Source organism: Poecile atricapillus, chromosome 1, assembly GCF_030490865.1.
Source record: "Poecile atricapillus isolate bPoeAtr1 chromosome 1, bPoeAtr1.hap1, whole genome shotgun sequence".
Lineage (NCBI taxonomy): Eukaryota > Metazoa > Chordata > Aves > Passeriformes > Paridae > Poecile > Poecile atricapillus.
In genome coordinates, this window is record NC_081249.1 from 126,110,589 (window position 1) to 126,131,388 (window position 20,800).

The window sequence follows — 20,800 nt, forward strand, 5'->3', positions numbered from 1 at the left end:
AGGATACAAGATGTATGTATGGATTAATTTGTGCTGAGTTTCTCAGGGCAGTTGACTTTCTCTCTTAAGCAGAAAATCAGAGGTGCTGTGAATTTGTAGGACTCCAGCGTCACAGAAAGGATTCCCTCCAGCCTTTGGGAATTCTACATTTTCCACAGGCTTTATGCCTAAAGTCAGATGGGTGCTGAACCACAGGATGATATTCCAGTAAACAAAACAGCACTGGTGGAGTACTGAGACTCTGCTGAATTATTCATTGGGTCCTGAATGATGCAGACAGAGTTTTCATAGTAAACAGCCCTGAAGATGAGAGCAGTGCCAGGCACAGCCCTGTGCCTGTGCTGTGCACCTGGCCTGTTTTCTCAGGTAAGCATCTGCAAAAATTCATGTCTTTGCATAAACAGACTGGAAAAACCATTTTTGATAGCTGCCAACCAAACTCATCCTGGAATTTATGACTCATCTTGGAATAGTCAATCCAATTCCATAAACCGCACTTAAGTGCAGGCTCTAGTGTCACGGGCATAACATTAAAAGCACGTTCAAGCACTTTGCTACAAAGCAATGGACTTCTACACATTTTCAAAGGGATCCCATCTTCAAAGAGAAGCACATCTTCAGTCTTGTTGGCTGAAACATGATGATGTCTCGTAGTAAATGTCTCACATAGCTACAAGAATACACAATGCATCAGCCAGGTTAAAAAAAAAACTGTTTGTACCAGCAACACAGTTTTAGCCCATGAAGCATTTTCCCAGCTGGCCTTTGGAAGCTGAGGAAAAACACAACCTCATCCCAAAGCAGGTACCTGGAGGTACTTTATTGCCACTGCTGTCACGCTTTGAGAACGACCAGGGATGTGTTAATGTGAGTAGGAAATTTAAAGGAGAGTGTCCAGCTTGAGCAGAGAAGCTGGAGTGGAGAAAACGATGTTGGTAAGGCCAACTGTGTCTATAAAACTGAACTGGTCTTCCCAATAAAAAAATATCTGGAGGTTTAGTTTTGGATGGTGCTGAGAGGGAGTGTCTGCTGAAGCCTGCCAATGGTGATGGTGAGTGAAGCAGTGTTTTGCTCTACAGCTCTGGAGGAAAGATTACATTGGGGGTGAGGGGAAGGAAGAAACCCCTCTGTAGAATGAATTTGGAATCCAAACCTCCCACATTCACAAAAGCAAATTAGTTTTCCAAAACCCCACAATAAACTTTGGTGGAAGCAATAAAATGTGCAAGATTAGGTCATGATAGTCTGGTTGCTGGTATCCACTCGTGGCAGAGCAGCACTGGCAAGGAGAATCATGCTGTCACTTCAGATTTGTGCTGGGCTCAAATGTGGTGGTGATGACAGGTGCTATAAGAAAATCCAAGGGCAAAACTGTGGGTAATACCACAGGGTCTGAGAAACACGAGTTATAAAATGCTGTTCATTGGGTGCCATCTCTGCTGCCTGCTCAGTGAGGCAGAACCCTCAAAAAAAACAAGACAAAAAACAAAAAACAAACAAAAAAACCCAAAGAAAAAATAAAAACCTAAAAAACAAGAGAGTTTGAACATATTAGCAGGGCAGCATTTTGAACTGGATAATAATGATCCAAGGAAAAGCTGGTGCACTTAAGCTTTCCCTAAGTGATTTTGCATCTAATATAATGTATTTTTAACATTATATTAACATAAAATCCTAGTATATAGTGATACACAGAATAATTTAACTCAGCTGATGTCCCCTTGTAGATGTCTGGCTTGCTTCTGATGGTGTTTACCACTGAGATACTCGTTAAAATTTATCAAGAACAAGGTGCAGAGTTTGCTTCCTCATGAAGTGTCATAGAATAATTTGGGGTTTTTTCCAACTGTAATGTATTTTTTAAAATATAATTTACTGTTTTTTACAGTGTTTTTCTTGCTCATTAAAGACAAAGTAAAGCTTATTAGGATATCTTGTATTCTTAGAGTGAAATGTAGTAAATTAATCTGATACATTATCATAAGGATCCAAAAGTTATTTGTTTTGCTACTGGATATCAAAGCACACGGCTCTTGGAGAATGGAATTCTGCTTAAACACATCTTTTTTCCTGAGTAATTTGTGGGAAACTGAGACATGGCCTGTGCTAACAGTGCGGGTTTAAGTTTAATACAATGTTATCAACTTTGTGCAGTACAAAGCAGTCTTTGCCCTTCCTATAGCAGATGTTCATCCCACCTTTGACAACTCCATTTGGTGAGACCATGTTGCTAGACAGAGGCATGAAAAACTTTCAGTGTTGTTTCCCTGAAATTGTGCATATTTATGTGCTGCCACTGTCAGAGGCCTCCCTTTTCCTGCCTGGTGACTGCAGCTACCTGCTGGGTTTGGCACTTCATTCTCTGTGCTTGTCTTGTAAGAGATCATAATTTATGGGGAGAAGGGAGAGTATGGGAAACCATTCATGCTAAAAAGTAAAGTTCTCACGATTTCTCCTGCACAACGTGCTTGCAATTTTTGACTCGATTTTTAGTGATATCTTTGCCTATAGGGCTGAAATCGGATGATGTTCAGTTCCTGCTTCTCTGAACTTTTGACACTCTCACTGGCTGTTTTCTGTATGTTATTCCCTATCCAGTCCAGATGTTTCTGCACACGAGCCACCCAGCCATTCAGCTTGTTTTTTTTGGAAGGCAAAGCCTTGATTTTGTCTTGTGATGGAGGACAGCATTAGAACGTGGAGAGTACCCATATTTTTCTGGAAGGACTCCAGTGGCTTCAGCATTCTTGCATGATTGGATGTGGTTACTGCCCAGCTGCTGCTCCGAAGCTGGCTGTGGCAGAGGTTGTGTGATTTCTGCAGTGCTTCTTTGGCCTGTTTTGGGTGCCCTGTTTTGTGTGCCTGAGACTGTAATTTGAACTCGTGGAAATCCCACAGGAATGGTCCTTGGGCCCTCCTCTCAGCCTGTGCTTGACTGATGCAGCCTGCACTCCCAAGGGACCTTGACGTTTTAAACCCAAATTTGGATCTTTCCCTCCCTTGAAACATATGTTGACGTGTAGTATTTCTAAAAAAAGGTTATGTGAAAAACTGGTTGATCACTCCTCAGGCCAGATTTCTAAATCAGCTCTGCACCAAGAGCATCTCACCAGGATGATGGGGCCTGCCTGAGTGCTGCCGCCATAAACAAGACAAAATTGTGAAGGAGTGTTTGTCAGAAAAGCTGACTTTGGGCTATCTTGGCAAGATGCTGATTAAACTTCTTGTTTTGGGCCACGGTTCTTGTATGGGTGGGAAGAGTGTGTGGACACCTGGCTTTCTTCACAGAGCTCTTGGCCTAGGTTAGGCTGTGTGGGAAATGAAAAGCTGGGTTTCCTCTGACTTTCCCTTGTACAACACATTTTACATTATTGCGTTGCTGGAATAAATCCATGAGAGAGGCAGAAGAGGAGAAAGGAAGTTCATGTTTTCTAGACAGAAGATAAAGAACAAGCTTCAGCAGGGATTGTGATGGGGCTTTGGTGTGTGCCTTGCTGCAGGCACTGCCCAGTTACTGCTGGGGGCAACACGAAGCAAAGGCTGAGAGCAAGAGCACACAAAAGTGAGAATTTGAAAAAAGTGAAATGAGAAAAGATAAACTGGAAAGGGCTGAAATCCAAACCTTAAATTCAGAAAGGGAAGGTAATTCTCTTTCTCCCCCTTTCAAGCTTTTGGGAGGCCAGTTTTGACTAAAAGGTGTATGGAGGAAGAAATGTGAAATAATCTTAAGAATTTGGGATGCTATTTAATCTGCATTGGATTGTTGTGGTTTCACCTGGCAGGCAGATAAACACCACACAGCCATTCATCCCCTCTCCCCACACCCAGTGGTAGACAACTGGGAAAAAAGAGTGGAATTCATGGTTTGAGATAAAGACAATTCAGTAGGAGAGAAATGGAAGGGGAAATAACAGCAATAATAACGATGATAAAAGAATTGAAATACACAAAACTAGTAATGCAGGATGCAACCACATCCAGTTGCCAGGAAAAGAAAAAATGTTGGTGGTACCGTTAAGAGTGTTAAGGAACACTGGTATCAGTGCCAGTGCTCACTGAACACTGACAATGAGAATAATTAATACCAGTTTCCTGAGAAGGTGGTGGAATTTGCCAAGCATCCAAAAAACCAGCAGACCATTTTCAGGTCCCCATTATTTCCTGATGAACTGCTTGACCCCAAGGGCCTAGAGCAGCCATGACAGTCTGCCTTTGCAAAGCCCCTTAGAATAGATCCATTCAAATACAGACATAATTACACCTCTCCTCACAATATTATATTTCAAATCTCCTCCCAGTAATCAGAATCACTGCAGTGTGTGCAGAGTGAAGAGCCCCTTTATCCTTACAGCAGAAAGCATATGAACTGTTACGAGCTAAAGAAGTTTAATAATGGGAAAGGCTAATAGAAAAGGCTTTGAGGCATCATCATAGTCACAAAAAAGGCATGAGGAAATCTGAGAGAGAGTGACAATGCTGCCCCTTTACCAGAAAATGCCCCGATGGAGTGTGAGTGAGAACAAGAATCCTCTGCCTCCCCCGCAGAAAATCACAGCTACAGAGGAGTTGTTGTATATTTCAGTGTGTTCCCATGGTTTTAATCTTCTAACTTACTCTAATTATTCCTATTCAAGGCTGATTTATGTTTGGCAAGTTTAAGTTAGAAGGAATTCCCTTTAACAGAACAAGACATGCTTGCAGGCAGGATGGGGGGAATATGATGTGTTCAGATGCAGTGTGAGGCAGATATTTGGCCAAGAAAATCTCTCTGACACTGCCTGTGCAGACAGATTTTTTCCTTATTTGCAGTAGGCCCTCGCTTTTCTGTCTCCCCTTGACGAAGAGCAGCAATATTGACCTCATAAGAGATTCCTTCCAGTTTGTGTCCCAGGGTTTTTTTGGTACTCATACATAGCTTTTTTTAACAACTGTATGGTTTTTTGCATGAACAGTACATAACACAATAGTAAATCCATAAGAAATTTCCACCAGCTGTGCTGTGTTATGCTGCAGCATTCTGCTTTCCAGAACGGAGGACAAGTTTTTGTCAGCTGTCCTCAGTACCCTCACATCAGGACTGGGATGGGGACTTTGCAGGAGGGAGTGGGACACACCTGGCAGCTGTGTAATCAGGAAAGTCTGAAAAATTCCAACCTGTCGTAGGTACTAAGGGACTACAAGCTGCATCCAAATTGGTTTCCTACTAGGGGAAAAGTGAGGAATTAGCTGTTCTTGCTCTTTTCAGGAACTGCCTGTCATCTGGAAATGAGCTTGAGGGGACTATTAGAAGGAAGCAGGGGAGCAATAATGGGTGTAATATGGGACATGGCAAGGAACTGAGAACAGGAACTTTAATAAACAGCATGGAAATCTGTGGGAAAACAACCTCTGCTGGTTCTGCTGTCTGTACAGAGATGTGCACTTTGCAGTTTCCCTTCAGTGGGAGCAGGTGCCAGCTGGGGAGGTGACCATTTTCCCAGGTAAAAAGCAACCAGCAGTGGCTTTATCAGGGAACAGAAAGTGAGAACACAGAGCCAACAAGGGGCTGAGCTAGAAGGGGAGCCTGGAATTCTGGCCAACCACCCCCAAAGGCATTGCTTCTGTTGCAGAAAGTGACTGATGTGCCTGCTGTCACCTACACACAAAGATACACCAGCCGCTTGTAATTTGTATTTAAAACAGGGGAGTCAGTGAGCTCTACACTCATGAGCATTATTTCTAGAAACTTTACTGAAACAGTCTCCAAAGTCTGTGGACTGAAACTATACACAGTGAACAAAATGTGCTGCTTTGACTGAAAACCTGTAATTTGTTAGATTAGCAGTTTGCAGAGATAGAATTTAGCACTAAGTGAGGGTTGCTAACTGAAAAAAAAAGAGAAATAGATGTTGATTTGTCTGATTATATGCAAGGTTTATTTAAAGTGGAGATTAGTCTGCTTTAAAAAAAAAAGTTGTATTGAGTAAACGTATTATGTGTTCAGTGCATTTATTGTTGGAAGCATGGGATTCCCACATATGGTATTGTTTATTTGGTTTTAAAATGTATAGAAAGAAATGCATTTTTGATACCAAATTATCTTACCTCTGAAAAAGTGTACGTGACCCCAGGTCATATCTATGGTGCTATCAAAGTACCATCTGACTTAATAAAGGAGATTTTACATTCCCCGTGGTCATTGGTATTTCTGAGGTGAGTAACGAGGACTTTGATGGTTTCTCTGTGGAAAGCATGCTGGATCTACATGACAAACTGAGTGAGATGGAGCCATATCTTTGTGGAAGCCACACAGGGGTGTTTTCCTTGTCCCACTTGGTCTCCATGAATGCTGGGGAATGAAGTGTGGCAAATGACAAATCCCTGCTGGATTTTTTTTTTCTCTCTATTTTCATTAACCTCTGAATAGATATTATTTTAATTAAAATAATCTTGACAGCACCTATGAAAAAGCGGTGGGGGTTGTAACAGCAATTAAGTGTTTTGTCAAAGATGATAAGCAGCCTGGTATCACAGGAAGGAAATTAACACTCTGACCAATAACAGAACAGTAATCTTAATCCAGTGCTTTTTGCCTCTTAGGAACTCTTTAAAATGGATGGATTTTGGAGACCAGGCAATTTTAGAACAAGACAGTTAAGCAATCAGTGCAATAAAACATTTCCACTTTAAAAGTCAATGTCATACTGGTGTAATAGTGGCTGATGGCCAGCCAGCAAGAAATGTGATGTTAATTAGACCTTAACAGTGCAAAGCCTTGATGGTTTTCCTATATTTTGGATATCAGAATGATTGGGAATTGTATTCAACATCAGGTGCTGGTGGTGGAGCTTTACAGTGATCTACATCAGTGCCAGTTTGGGTTGTCCACTGCAGACAGAAGGCATGGGAATGCTGGCCGCCTCTCTCTGCTGTGAGGAGCAGAAGGTTTGAGAGCCTTGCTTGTGTCACCACAAGTCTTTCATTACTTAGGAGCTGCTCTGAACACATCATTCACAGGTCTTTTGGTAAATTGCAGACTCCCTAAATTATAGTATTTTGCTCATCCTAAAAGCACCGCTCATCCTCTTGATGACACTGGGGCAAGTGGAATTAGAATCAAACCCTCATGCTGGCCCATGCAGGGAGGCACTGCTCTGTCCACAGGAGGTGCAGGTGGAGCTGCTGTGGGTGCAAGGACTGGCTTGCCCTGCCCAGCACAGTCACAGGGGGCTGGAGAGAAAGGCTGCCCAGGAAGGAACAAGCTGTAGAAACAGCCACAGTTTTACTGTGGGGGAGGATGGCAAGGGAGTGAACTAAAGGTTGGAGTCAGATGGAATCTTGGAAGAAGAGGACTGGGAACAGTCCATATGTAGGTGCCAGAGCAGATATGGGCAGGCTTGTAGGACATGGAATGGATGAAGCTGTGTTTATTCATAAGGTCTGAGGTAAAAATGAGAATGAAGAAAGTCTGTGGTTTCCTGGGCACCCCTGTGGCACTTCCTGAGGTAGATGTTTCTCTATACATCACCAGCGAAGGATTTCCAGACATCCTGTGGGAAAGGAGCAAGATTCAACTCCTATGTCAACAAGAAAAGGGCTGACAAGTTGAATAGGGACAATCCTGCCTTGTCCTTATCCTGCCTTCTCTGATGTAATCCAAGCAGAACTGCTCCTTGGCATTTAGGGCTCGTTTCACCCTTCTTGTGCCCCTCTGTGCTCCAGCTTGTGCTCCTCTCCTCCACATTTTCTTGTCCCACTCTCAGCAACATGAGAATTCAAGAATGGAGTGATAGCACATCATGATCCTGGTTAGAGAAACCTGCTCTGTAATGTGCCTGAGATGTTTCAAAGGGAAGCAACTTCCTTGTCCTTCTGAAGCTTCAGTAGCCCACTCATTTCTAGTCCTGTGTGGGTAGCAATGTGCACCCATCTACACAGGGGTTTTTTAGACTCCCTTTTTCATCCCTAAAACTAAAACAAATCTCTGCCGTTAGTTGAAAGCTGCATCTCAGAAGAGCAGTGATTTGAGGAAGAAGATAATAAGTAGCAAGATGTTAAAGAAAGAGTTTATTTCTTGTTTGCTTTGAAGTGTGAAAAGAGTGGATCCTGCTTTTCCAGAGACTAATTCAAACACAGTGTGAGAAAATTCCTACCCCAAGGACAATTACACTGTAAGGGAACGTAAAAAATCCAAGCAAAAAAGCAACATGTAAGTTAAGAACCAGGGAACAGGGGGACAACATGTGCTCCTTTCCTTCTCTGTTAAAATATGTATTGTTTGTTCCTTGCTATCCTCCAACTTACAGCTCTCTCATGTCTTCTAGTGCACGTGGATGAAGGCTTTGACCTGAGGAATGATGACAGCCAGGACCAACTCACTTCTTGGACTAAATCAGGAGGGAGATTTCTACAGCTTTAGGAGCAGTGTGTAAGGTGGCCCAGCAGGCAGCAGTGGCTGGAGATGCCTTAGGACTGAGGCTGGACAGGACCTGGAGACAGGGACTAAGAGCTGCAAAGAGGACAAAAAATCAGTGCATAATGGAAAAGAGCAGCGATGGAGCACATCAGGGAAGGATGGATGAGAGCAGAATAGCAGCCACTGTGAAAGGCACAATGGATGAGGAAGTTGGAGCAGAGAGGAGAAGGCAGCAAGGACAAAAGTTCATCCTCTTCAATGATGACAGAGTTTTGGGGAATGGAACTAAAAGCTTCTCTTCTGAGGAAAGTCTCAGATCTGAAGAGCTCCAGGGATCAGTAATGATGTACACCGAGTTTCAGAGTCAGCTTCCAGACTCAATGTACAGGGGAAATGGCCAAACTTTTTTACTGATAGAATAGGAACAAAAATTAAATTCAATAGAAGCCAAACATAATTTCCCAAGTATTTTCCTACTTTACAAAGCCAGAAGTTTAGAAGGTTTATTTTGTAAGACAGCAACATATGAAGTACTTCTAAGGAAACACCTGTGTTGTGTAAAACCAGTAACATACCAGACATAACATGGGTGGTAAACCAAACTTTTAGTGCTCTGCATAATATATTTAATTTTTTTAAAATTAAAATTATTTAATTAAAAAATATCAGCCTACATTTGTTGAAACTGTGTTAGTGTCCCACTACTGATAACAATTCTCTTTTAAAAGAGAAGGATTTTACAACTTTCTTCCAAGTAACCACATCTGGATTTTTAACTTCATTGAAAGTTTTTATGTGTTTTTATATCAGACTGTAATTGTAACAGAATTGTTATTTAATCTCCAGATTTATCCAGTTCCTCCTTTCTGGACTATCTTACATTTATCAGGGTCTTTAATTACATTCCTCTACTAGCTGACCACTACAAAAATTGAAATCCTCACCACAAATCTGTAAAAATGTTTCCACTTGCATTGGGAGACAAAAATAGAATAATTCCATGTCTTTTTGGACGGATGCCTAGCTGAAACTATGCAGGGTTTGACTGACAAGAGGATGTAGTCTTTGCTGAGAGTGCTTTCTTTAAGGTCCTTTTTAATCTTCAGGAACATTTAAGTAGATGAATGAAGAGAGGATTTATGCTAGTTTCCCTTCATTTTTGTTAACTCTGCCTGTTTTTTTGTAACTTTTGTCTCCTGCAACAAAATCTTTTCAGCTCTTCGGGGTTGCTGAATATATAATCACAAGCTGGTAAGTAGTAACTTCAGAGAGTTTTGGTTTGAAATGGCACTCTATTCTTTTGTGTACAGCTGTGGTAGAGGAATAAAACCCCTTTGTGCAGATAAGGAAAAGCAGAATTATTTAAATGCTCAGTATTTGCCAGGGTTATAACTGTAAAGTGTAGTCTTTCAGTGGTGAATAAATACAGTTAACACATAGCTCAGCCTGTGAATGCAGTGGAGAGACTTTACTTGAGCAAGTTGGGAATTATTTTGCGTCTGAGTGAGCTCTCCTCACTGTGCTGCACGGCACGTTATCCTGGGGAATGTGGCTGGGAGCTTACAATGCACAGCAGGTAACTGGCTGCTTCAGTTGGAAAAGCAAAAAAAAGGATATTTGTTGGTATATATGCAAGAAAATGAGGACAAATGGTAGTGATAAGTTGGATGATAATATTTGGCCATCGTTTTCTGGGATGTTTGTGAGATTAAACCCATTGAGGCACTTTGCAAAGGACAGTGAACGTGTTAAATGTGAAGTTTAAGCAGTTGAGCAACTTTTTCTGTCAGTGCGTTTTGGGCTGGAACTTTGGTACGCTTTGAATGTAAGAAACAAGGTGAATGTGTGTGTGTGATAACACAGCTTTTTGAATTATTTCTTCTGCTGTTCAGGGCTTGTGTTTCTGTATCTCAGCATACATTTTTGTGTTGCTACTTTATTTTGAACCATACCTGCATTCCATGTGAATGGTCTTATCTGATGTCTGTGGAAAGCAAACATAGCTCAGCCTTCAGGAACTTTGTATTTCTAAACCTGGCGTACACTGAGGCAAATATTTCCTCTTGGAAAGGGAAAGCTATTACTGGGTTAGGTACTTTTTCTCAGTTGCACATGTGGCAGTTTCTACAGACAGACTGAAAAAAAGCTGTAATGGTATATCTATGTTTTTTGTTTAAAGTGGTTCATGTCCAGGTAGGGCAGGGAAGTGTGTTGGCAGTGTAAGGACAGATGTAACCAGGTTCCTTTTAAAACAGGGCCATTTTCATGGAAACCTTTTTGTTCCCTGCTTCTTCTCTCCTTCCTCTCTTTGAGTGAATGAAGCATGTGGTTTAAAGTCAAGGCTGATAGATACTAGAATAACATCAACTCTAATTTAGTTTTCATAATATTTTGTAAAAACCCCCACCTATCTGGGGCTTGATATTCCAGAAACCTATGCCTATGGATAAATATATATGATGAATCTCACTGGAGCTGATTGACACAAGAATATAACATGTACTTCAAAAATCTTTGCAGTTTTATGTTGCAGGAATCTAGTCCTCAGTTTGATTTTTGTCTCCTGCAAATCTCACCAATAACAATGTACACTGTGTTGGGTGTTGAAATTGTGCTGCATGTATAGAAAGAGACAAAAATGAAATATTTTATGGGTTTGCAAGATCTACCTGGCTGTATGTAGTGAGAACAATTGGAAGACTGAAAAATTGATTATGCATTTTTAGCATTTTACTGTAAAGAACAAAGGTTTGTTTCGTCCCCTTTTGTAAAGAGGAAACCCAAGTGTTTCTTTGCTTCCTTTATACCCCCTTGTACTCTGTGAGGTGGCTTTAAATTTTCATCAGTGTCATAGGAGGTAAAATGTGTATTAAAGCATTAAGGAAAATGGGGTTAAGACATGCACTGTCCAATAAAAGGAATTAGTCTTTTTTGGCAGTCATCCTTTGGCCTGTGTGATTTTTTTTCCAAAGGGCACTGACATTGCTCCTGGTTTTTTTAGGACTGCCATTCTGTGTGTGGACATGTTTTTTACCCGTTGACCTTTTTTATTTATTTTCTTGAATGCCAAATACTTAATGTGTCATTTCTGGCAGAAAGTTCTGGTGATCAAAGAGGAAACAAAATGGCTTGAAGCAGTTTGCTGGAAAGGCACACACAGGATGGCACAGCCATGGAAAGCTCTTTTTATTTTTTCCTGCAGGAGTTGCGTACCAGTTCTCATACCAACTAAATGAACACAGGAGGAAGCACATATTTTCCTGAGCCTGGGAAACAAATGTGGTCTCAGAGTGCAGGGTTTACTACCAGGATAATCAGCTAGAGTGGTGTGAGCGACCGCCTGCCAAATTTCTTTTGCCTCCTGTGTACCTGGCCCAATTAACTCCATTCTTCATTCTTCAGTCATCTCCCCAGGTAGCTACCTGGTCTTAATGGGCCATAAAACACATGGCACTGCTCCATATGGAAATGTTTTGGGGTTTAGGGGGTGCCCTTTGTAGGGGCCTCTGAGAGTGTCAGAAGCAGCAGAAATTCAGAGGATGTACCTGTGCCCTCTTCGTGATTACTGGAAAAGTCTCTTTGGGTAATGTAGGTCATGAGATGAAAGCTGGATTAGTTTGGGAGAGCTGGACCCAGTGGAGTAATTTCAGCTAAGCACAAAGGCAAGAAGTTCAGCTGGGATTAGATAATGTTGTTCTTATCTCTTAAACAAGATTTCTTTGCGTCTGCCTGCCTGCCCCCCTCCCAAGTGGGGATTAACCATAACTTTACTAATTGGGCTTGTAAATGGATTGTGCTTAATTACAAGTCCAGCAGCTCAGTTCTTTCCCTGCTATGGCTCCTGTGCTTCCTGGACTCCCACCCTCCACCTGCAGAGGTTCATGGGTGGGAGGTAACAGGGAGGAGATGGTCTGGTGAAGGACATTAATTCCACAGACTTCAGATTCTGAACTTCTGCAGATGGAGCTCCGCAGGGAGGGAAAGCACCTCGTGCTGTGATCCCAGCAGAAGGCAAGAGATCCACAGCTTTTGGGTAGGCTCACGCTTGAAAACATTTTAGCAGGCTTGTCACCTTTAAAAGAGATTAGAGCTAGCTGTTAGTTCATTTCTACTCCAAATATTCATTTGAGTGTGTGCTCTATATTATCTGAATATGTATCTAACATGCAAGTGGTATTTCATGGAAATTGTTTAGAGCCAAGGAATGTATTTGATTACCTGTTCCTTGGGGTCTTCCATGGACACATGCTCAATCTCAGGATATTATCCAGAGCCTCAGAATTGAAACAATTGATTGAAACTGGAGTAGATCACTGGGACTCTGCAAAAATTTAGGGCTAAGCCCTAAACATCTCAGATCCTGCCTTCCTTTGTATATTTCTGAGTATCTTTGAAATCCAGTTCCTCTCATGAGAACTGAGAATTGGAAAGCTGGATTTCTGACTTGTATTTTTCTGGGAAAGTGGAGATGTATTGGGATAATACACCTGCTCTGTTCCACATCTTGGAAATTTAGAACATTTTGTGAATTTAAACCTGCGCAGCTCTCCTGTCATACAGGAAAAACCCGTAGAATCAAATTTACTTCTCAAACATGCTCATTTTTGCACCTTCATCCTCAGTTAGCTCAAGGGACAAAAATCTTGTTTTGGTGGTCCTGAGCTCTGTCACATGGAGCTTCACATGAAAATTACTGATACCAGAATTCCAATTTACCAAAATTGCAATAATTCAGAGTTACTGAGAAGTTGTTTTTTTCAGATCTTACAGAGACCAGGGATAAGCTGCTTCTAGAGAAATGATGCTGTTTTTATGGCCTCACATCCTCAGACTCTGCACTCTGGCAGAGTCCCAGTGTAGTCAGTAGAGCCACATTAATTTGTCTCTGGCCAGGAAAAGCTCTCATAATTTTAAGTTAGTCATATGTACATGAAATAATAATAATTAAATCAGTGAATTTGTATCATACAAGCATGCCTGGAGAAGGATGAGATTAAAACCAGAGATGCAGGTAGCTGTCAGATTAATTTAGTGGCCTCTCCCTGCAACCCCAAACTCACTGACTTCTAGGATTGTTAGGGAAACCCCAAATGATGGTGAGACACTCAGAGTTCTGAAGCTTTTTGTGTCCTTTGTTAGGAAGGTGTTAAAACCAGTCCTGGAAGTGAATTGAAATATTCAGAGTAAGAGTTTTCCAGAGGAGGCTGTGTTGACTGAGGGTGGAATTTGCACTTTCTGCTGTTCTCCTGCTCTCTTAAATTGTGAAAGGTGTAACAAACCCACTGGCTGTGGGGGCTCCCAAGGAATGGTTCACAACAAAGTAATTCAGTGTTGGTCTACTTCAAGCATTCTCAAAAGAAGCCAGGTCTGGCTTTGAGCTGGAGCACAGTCCCAGGTGGCACAGAGCCATCCTGCATTGCCCATGCCAGGCTGTCAGGCTGTCCAGGTCAGGTCCCTGGGGAACAGCACCCACATTCTTGGTGTGACTGTCTTAGCTGGGACACAGATATGCTGACCTACTCAGTGCAGTGGAGCAGGGTTAGTGAAAATGTTTTGCTGCTGTAATTTTGGCAGAGCAAACATGAAAAAGAATGAAAATCAGATCATCTGGGCAGCACAGGCTCCATCTCCCATTAGGGGTTTTCACACAAGAAGACAGTGCACCTCTTCTGAGGCAAGAATTCTGGCTCTGGCCAGAGTTTAAATCCCCATTTCTTTCCCTAGCTGTGCACCAGATACACCCTCTCTCACCAGGTCTGTCTCCCTTTGTGATGATGAAATTTTCCCTCTCCAGGTTTTACTGTGGGGCAGCAGCTGCCAAGGTTCCGGTGCTGCAGGGAGGTCATATGCAGGGCTAGACCCAGAGAGGCAAAAGCAGGAGTGCTGAACAAACCTTGGAAAAAGTTGATCATGCCTTGGCTAAAGTCTTTATTCCTCTAGCCTGCTGAAGGTCTGCTGAGGGAGCCAGAGAACTCATGCAGCTCTTGCAGCCAGCTGGGAATTCCTGGTGCAGGAGTTAAAACTCACTCAGGCAGTATGGCTGGGTCTGTTGCTTTATTCACTCTAAAATATGTCATCCCATGCTAATCATGTCAGAAGTGATGTACGGCTAATAAATAAGGATATTTCAGGTGTTGCCTTTGATGCCGTGTCAGTCAGACAGTGACAGGGTGCAAGCCATGCTCGCTGGGTCCTTTCTGCAGGTGGAAACTGCACTGGGGTCTGCACATCGCACTGGCCACCAGGCATAAAAACTTACCCACAAAAAGTGTCCTGGAAGCATTTCTCTAGAACAGAACACATTGCAAGTAGTGTGTTTCCAGCCAGAGAGGGCTGCTTGAGTAACAGCTTTTCTGTTAGCTAATTTCTGTCCTTAGGAGGAAGCTGCTTCCTTCCTCTCTTCATTTAATTCCTTTGCCGTGTGTTGACCTTCACCTGTGTGACTCGCTCCCTGAAATCCTCCTGGGAGGATCAGTGTCAGTTCTAATAAGCCAGCTGTCACTTTACACCAAACAGAAAGTAAGTGTTCCATCTGTTAAATGGGCCAGGAGAACCCAGAGGCTTTTTCTACCATCCTCGTTTTTTTTTCCTAGGGGAAAGTGTTTTTACTTTGATGTGACTGAAAGTGCATAAAGCGGATTTGAAGCTGCAGATTTAAGTGTCTTGGATGAAGACATAAGGCTTTTCTTTATTTATCAGCTGGACTGAAAGGCGATCACGGTGCAGGATCTGGGCACAATGAGTTTTCTTGTGTTTCCAGTCAGAAGATAAGGGATGCGCCGTGTCAGGAACACGCTGGGAATTTCTTTCCTTTGGAAAGCTGCACAGGAAGACACGGGAAAAGTAAGACTGGTGCAGGGTGCAACTCTGCTTCTTGCTGGGAGTTTTGCCATTGAATTGGTTGCAAGCAGGACAGCTTTTCTTTGTCACAAATGTTTATTTATTGCTCCCCTTCTACTGCTTTTTGGTGCTGACAAGCACAACCTGTGCCTCTCCACCAGCTTGCACTGGGTTATATTTACACCAGTAAGCACAGAAAAGTATTTGAGAGTGGAAGTGGAGGGGACCACTATATTTTTGTGCCTTTCACACAATAACTGGTGTCTGAATTCAGCAGCTTGTGGAGCACAGGTTTTTTAACAGTGTTTGACAAAAGTGAAATCAGTGTATGTCACTGACTGACCACCACTGGGGAGCACCTTGAGACAGGAAAAGAAAGTGGCGGCTCCGGCGCGCGAGAGGAAGGCCATGGTTTATTTCCATGAAGCTGGAGGTGGTGTAAGTATGGCTGCTTCTGGGGATTTGACTCTGTGCTGGGGGTTTTGAAGCTGAAAAGAGGGCTGGATGTGGAGTCAGATGAAGATGATGGAGCATTACCCCCTGGCTGTGCAGTGAAGCTCCGTGGAGCCAGCCCTTCTTAGGAAAGGCGAGGCCGCTCGGCTCTCAGGGCAGCTCAGAGCCTTGTGCTCAGCATTGTGTTGAAAATGCTCCACAGCACTGCAGCCATGTCCCACCAGCTCTCCCCTCCCTGTGGGCAACCTCCCAGGGGCTCTTCAAACTTCTCCTGTCACCGCTGCTCCTTTGCCAACAGAGGCTAAGGGACAGCAAGCTGCTTAACGCGTGTTACAGAGGATGCCCAGGCTTTGCCCTGGAGACGATCCTTTCTCCTTCCTGGCTACAGAAGTGGGGAGGGCAACTTGCCTCTTGTTCCTCTGGACATTTAATTTGTCCCTGTCTCAGTATCTGCACAGGCTGGAGGCTTAGAGCCAAAATCTTTCTTCGTTAGCACCCTAATTTATACTCCAAACTAAGTGTTTGCGGTAACTGAAATAGATATCTGAGAATGATTTCAGGATATTTAAATCTAGTTAAGTATCCAATGCACCATCCCTCAGCCTGAGTGAGCTTTGAAACTGGGTGTGTATGACAAATATACGTCTGTCTTCTCTGTGTCTTCCCATGTGTGGGGAAAGGCCTTAAAACATTCAGATCTAGAGCCCCATGGTTGGCCCTGCTCTGCAATAAGCAAACTGCAAAGAGAGGGTTCTGGCTTTGTTTGTTCTGATTGTGTGTTAGATTTTTTTCTTGGATGTGTTCCTAAGGCTATGACTTGCAGAGAGTGGTTAACCTGATATTTAATAATGGTTCACTTTTCCTTTTTTGCCCCCCTTAGTCCACTTCAAACAACTACAAAATGGGGCTACCTAATCTTTAGACCTCCCCCTCTCCCCAAAACTTCTGGCTATAGCAATACTGTACCTTAAACAAAGTACCTGGTAGCCATTAAGCCACACAGCTTTGAATAATTGACTTTCTCAACAACAGCTGAAGTTTGTGGCTTTTCAAGTGAATGGAACTAAAGCCCACAGAATCATTGTTTGGTCAAGCTACTGCCCAGGTGGGAAGCAGTGCTGGGTAATGAGCCAAAACTTTCTGTATTAAAAACAAAAAATTGATAGCTTCATTTTCAAGAGATCTAGGATGGAATTTATTTTAAATAAAAGTGCATATATAAGTGTATGACTATACAAACTTCTATATGACACCAACAGCAGATAATCAGCCTGAAAAATGTGTAAGCAACAGATGTCTTTCAGCATGTGCTACTTGGATATAAACCTAGAAAAAGAAAATAGATTCTTTTATGATTAGATCTCATCATGTAAGGTAAGTAAGTTATTCATAGACTTGGTATAGTTCATTGCTGTTGTATCTGGAAAATAGGCAACACACAATTCAAAAGATAGTTCAGACCTTTTATCTTTGATAAAACTTTGTCCACGTCACTCCCTCTGGAAGTGAGAACTGTTGCTAATTAGGAAAGTGAAATGTTTCCCTGTGTAGGTACCAGGCTCTGAAGACAGTTAAATCAGTATGCTCTGAGAGTACTGAAACTGAGCCACTGAACACTTGTTGATGTTTAATCAAATTGTGATTTATAGACTCAGACTTCCTTCTGAACTTTATATTACTTAGAGCCTGTCTAAATGACAGTTTCTATCCTAGAACAAGAAACCCATTTTGATATGATATAGCACATTTTTCAGACAGTGAGCCTATCTATTGCAAACTTTGCCCTGTCCCAGATGTAGGGAATTTGCTATTTGTTGTATGCATATGTGAATTAATAAAAATATAGGTGCTCTTCTTAGCAACTAGTGATCTAGATGTGGGTTTAAGGCTGTATAATCTTGGACTTTAAAAAAACCTTTGGAGGAGCAAATTTAAAACATCAGCATCCTCAAATTGTCTCATTTCAAATATTCTCATTGTTTTTGGCTGGAACACCACCTTACTCTCGTCATTTACATTAGCCCTTCTACAAGGCAGCTGTGAGAAAGCTTTCCCGGCCAGAAAACTGCTTTTCTCTGTTCCATATGTTAAGGATTAACTGGCTTAGTAACTTTAGGACTTCATTTCCCTTTCCTAACTGTATTCCTCAAAAAAAATGCTGTAGGTAGGGATCCATAGCAATCACTGAGTGTGATGGTCCTGGGTCTGCTGCTGCTGTGCAAAGGAGTAGAGCTCTTGGGAAATGAGTTACCACAAGAAAAGAAACAAAACCAAGCCTCAACTGGCCAGACAGTCAGCACTGGGTGATTTGGTGAGGAAATCTAAATCACTGTTTTTTCTTAATCCAGTGTCATTTTGAAATTAGTAATGTGTTTGAAGATGGGATAAATCTTAAATATGCTTCCTGGTAAAGTGTCCTCTAATCTTTCATTGCTATTTTTTTCCCCTCTACAAATGGAGAGACAATTAACTGCCTGTGAAATGCAGGGTTTGGAGAGAAAATTGTGATTATGTACTATACGTGCAAACCTAGCTCTGCATTTACAATGTGCAACTGAGCTTGTAATGAAGTATTCTTATCATAACTAGGCATGAATATTTGCATTGATTCCCACTTCACTGCTGGTCTTCTATGCTTTGGAAGGTGAGGTGACTTGTTAATTAATTATTATTTTTTTTTTCCTGCTTAACTAGAAATAGGTGTGCATGTTAGCTGGGTTTATTTTTAGGGGGCAATGGAGTATGAAAAAAGAAGCTTGGCTCATAATTACTGTGTGAGTAGAAAATGTGTTCCCAAGTGTGTGTTAGGGTTAATACAGCCAACACCTGTGAGAGCCTGTTTCAGTCAAACAGCATATGCTGTGAAATCCTTAGTAAATAATTTGGACCTAGTATTCCTCTTCTGAGTGTATGGATCTGTCCTCTCCACCCCTTTCTTCTTTTAAGTCCCCCAGATCTGCTTTCCTTTTCTGGAAAGCCCTCACTGTGTGTTAATCCAAGAAAAGAGTACAACTTCCCACTGAGACCTTTGGAACATTTGTGTACAGCAGAGATTATCTCCTCTTGGATCTGTTAATGTCCAGCAAAAGCTGTAATTTATACAATTACAGGACCCAGCACATGTTGCAGAAAGGTCAATGATGAAAGAGGCCTGGGTACTACACACAGGTCCAAAATGATGTAACAGTGAATTGTAGTGCTTGTAAATGTCTTGTTGGTTTGAAGGGTGGCAATGTGACAAAAATAGAGTCATTGTCTCGGTCTGAGTGTCATGGAGAGGGTTTTGTGCAGATGTGAAAGCAGAGAGAGGAAATGTTGTAAATTACCAGGACTACTGTGAAGTCCTTTGCTCACCTGTTGCTAATAAAGTACAAAAGTGGCAAAACAGTTTGGTCACAGTTATGAGTGTGCCCCTGCTGTTTTTTGGGGTTTTTTTTCCCAGCAAAAACTGGGAAAATACAAAAAATAGGAAGGACAGAGGTGTTGCATCTCGTTCAGTTTGATAATTTAAATTTCTAATGCTTCTGGATCCTCCACACTCCCATCACGGTGATGAGTGGAAGTCAAACCATCACCTTAATTTTAATGCTGGTTTGAGCATGGTAATTATCAAGGTGAGGTTTAATGAAGATTGACAGAAATGTTCTGGTTGCAGCACAGGTCCTTGTCCAAACTAAAGTCAAAGGTGGAAGGCTGCTGTCTGGGTGCTAAGGACTGTGTTCTGTTACTGCACTGACAGATGAGAGATGAATTTAATTTCTTTATGAAGTAGCTTCATTCAGTTGTCGATAGGGAGCTGTTTTAAGACCAAAAAAACCAACAAAAAACCAAGTAAAAGCCTTGTTCTAGAGGTGAAAAGAACAGTGGGACTTCAGAATCTTATGTATTTCCTTCTAAAAAGGATCCTTCTCATAAACTGCATAAGGGGAACTCTATTCTTGTCTCTTTTGAATGATAACTTTTAGTGAGAATGCAGGTGCCCACTGTGCCATGCTCAAGAGCAGTGCCAGAGCTCACAGACTCTGCTCCACCTCCCACTAAAACCCCACATGCACCCAAAAATGCCCTGGTGGCAAGATGTAATCCAGATAATGTCACTGGATTCAAGAATATTCTTCTCTTTGTCATGGTTCCTTGGTGGTTTCCGTGGATAAACATGCCATCTAAATGAAGTGTGCATTTTCCTAGAGTGAGGTTATTTCACGAGCAGATTTGGAGCTATTGCTGTGCAGAAGCTGGCAATCATTCCTCAAGGACAGGCAGAAGAATGAGTTTGAGATTTAATCAGGTTCCTTACACCTTGTGTTCTCTTCATGGTTTCTGCCTTTATGATCCTAATCTCTTGCACTTCATAGCTCAAGATAATTTTGGCTTTTCTCTTGAATCTTGCATTTTTTTGGACCCAGATAGGAAGTCTCATTTTGTTTCTATTTTCAGCAGAATTTTACCTGTCATTCTCAAAACCTGAGCACAACAAACTACATCACAAAATAATAGGAAATAAAACTTACTGTAAACCAAACAAAACCTTTGTATAGTATTGTGAATCTCTGTACTGTTTTGTCAAAGGCAGACTACAGTTAAACAGGCTTTCAAAACAGAAAAGTTAAATTAATCAGATATATTTCTAAGGAAAAACAAGTGAGGCACTTCTTATCACATGAATGAATTGTTCCTTTAGAAAATTGTTTTGCACCATTATGGCTTCAAGTACCATTTATGTAGACTACTAATGAGAGTCTCTGTAGCAGCTAACACACCAGGTATGGAAAGGGCTCAAAATTCCCAATTCCTTTCAAAAGTGAATACAGTATATCAGAAAGGAGAGGAGAAGGGGAAAAGAGTAAGGAGCTAGAACTCTTTAATAATAATAACAGTGAACTAGCCTGGGGAAAAAAGTTCCTATGAAAGGATAATACATAAAGAGTTCTTCACACTTCCTCAAGTTTTTGGGGTTTTTTTCTGCTAAAAATAAGTTCAAGATTTATAAAGATTTTTTCAATTTAAGATTTTTTTTTTTCTGCTCTCTTCCCTCTCACAGCCTAGGTACCTCCAAAATAAATTGAAGGAATGGGAAAAGGGGTAATTGGTTTGAAGAAAAGGAGACGGGGA

The 20,800-nt window shown here is 41.8% G+C and overlaps 1 protein-coding gene across 1 annotated transcript in view; it reads left to right on the forward strand.

Moving 5' to 3' along the window:
* The first annotated feature begins 8,517 nt into the window (after window positions 1-8,517).
* The window catches only part of LOC131582324 (protein inscuteable homolog), a 128,421-nt gene continuing 116,138 nt past the window's right edge, over window positions 8,518-20,800 (forward strand). Inside the window, exon 1 of the mRNA XM_058845391.1 lies at window positions 8,518-8,758. Within this exon, the coding sequence (XP_058701374.1) occupies window positions 8,518-8,758 (241 nt within the window). The remainder of the gene's footprint in view (window positions 8,759-20,800) is intronic.